We start from the raw sequence: 1,605 nt of genomic DNA, 5'->3' as shown, positions 1-1,605 counted from the left end.
TCAAAAAGATCATGAAAAGATTCATATTTTCTTTTAATTATTCTATTTTTCCATAGACTTTCTGAAGTACTATTACCAGAAACATACTTATGCTACACATACTAACATACTTAGTAACAAAAAAATTAGTTCAGTTTTAGAACCAAAATCCATGCCAATTCCATTTTTCCAAATCCCGTGTATGATTTAAAAAAAAAAAAAATTCTAAAAGTATAATTTAAAACATACTGTTTAGACATCCATGCAGCATGCTCAAAGGACAACTCCGCACTTCCAATTTTTTTCTTACACAAGTCGATGTGTTTTCGGAACTGAGCAATTGCATCCAATGGGGTGTTGTGTTGAAAACATAGCCTACAAATCTGCAAAATGTAAAATCAACCCCAAAATAAAATTGAAAAAAAAAAAATCAAAGTCAAAAGGCATACTCATTTAAAAATAAGTGAAGTTTGAGAATAAGTTTTAAAAAAGAAATTTCCTTCTCTGAAGTTCTTTGCAAAAGAACTGATTTTCTTCATCAGAATGGTTATGCTAAAACCAGAGGTTATGCTAAAACTTTGAGAAATGTAATAAAATGACTCAGAATCTGTACTAGATTTATTCTATAACTTGGACAGATTAACTTTCAGTTTCAGAACTGTCAGAAAGCTAAAGATCTTCTGTAGCACAACTGAAACACAGTTACCTCCATATCAAACAAGGATTACAGAAATTCTCAAAAACTTTTTGTCTGAGATGCTATTTCAAAACAGAAATAATCTATATGTACTTGGGGCAAAAGGAAAAAAAAAAAAAAGAAATGATGCCTAAATTTATTTCCATACACTTGTTACAATTTTCAATTTCATTTTTTAGGTACAAAGGAATACATGAAAAGTAAGGCTTTCATCTACCACTGTCCGCCAGTCATTCAATTTCCCTTTCCAGAGGCAACCAATTTCTGGCATATTGCTTCCTGATATAGTCTAATCTCAGACAAGTATGTGTATACATTTATGTACAAGCTATTACTTTTTAATGCAAATAAAATCACACTAAATATGCTGATTTGTGCCTTACTTTTTTCATGTAACAATATATCCTGGATATCATTCCATACCACTATATAGAGCTGCCTCATTAATAGCTGCATAATGTTTCACTGTTGAGTTATAATTTATATAACCAATCACTTATTTCTGGGTTGTTTCCGATCTTTTCCTATTAGAAGACATAATAAATATCTCTATATATATGGATTTTCAAGTGTTAGTATATACGGCAGATAAATTTCCTGAAATGAAATTCTAGGTTAAAGGGAAAATCCACTTTAAATTTGTACAATCACTGCAAAAATATTCTCTACAGAAGCTATACTAATTTACACTTACACCCACAATTAAGTATCTATTTGCCCACACATCATCAATCCACAGACATCTTTAAAACATGAGTGTCAAAAAATTAAAAGAAAATAAGCAGCCCTCACTTGCCTTCTGGGGCATGTTTCTATGACATACATTCTTAAAATAAAATGCTCAAACAATAGGTAGAAAAGTTTTCTCTGAGGGCCGGCCCGGTGGCGCACTGGATAGTGCGCCGCTTGGGAAGTGCGGTGGCGCTCCC

The 1,605-nt window shown here is 32.1% G+C and overlaps 1 protein-coding gene across 1 annotated transcript in view; it reads right to left on the bottom strand.

The window, feature by feature from the left end:
- TRAPPC11 (trafficking protein particle complex 11) overlaps positions 1–1,605 on the bottom strand; it is a 52,530-nt gene that overhangs the window by 29,293 nt on the left and 21,632 nt on the right. The window contains exons 8-9 of the mRNA XM_008574674.1: positions 1,371–1,419; positions 229–362 (exon numbers count right to left, since the gene is read on the bottom strand). Coding sequence (XP_008572896.1) covers positions 229–362; positions 1,371–1,419 — 183 coding nt within the window. The remainder of the gene's footprint in view (positions 1–228; positions 363–1,370; positions 1,420–1,605) is intronic.

Source organism: Galeopterus variegatus, unplaced genomic scaffold (genome assembly GCF_000696425.1).
Source record: "Galeopterus variegatus unplaced genomic scaffold, G_variegatus-3.0.2 Scaffold1086, whole genome shotgun sequence".
Classification (NCBI taxonomy): domain Eukaryota; kingdom Metazoa; phylum Chordata; class Mammalia; order Dermoptera; family Cynocephalidae; genus Galeopterus; species Galeopterus variegatus.
The sequence above is the reverse complement of the archived record's forward strand: the minus strand, read 5'-3'. Positions and strand labels throughout refer to the sequence as shown.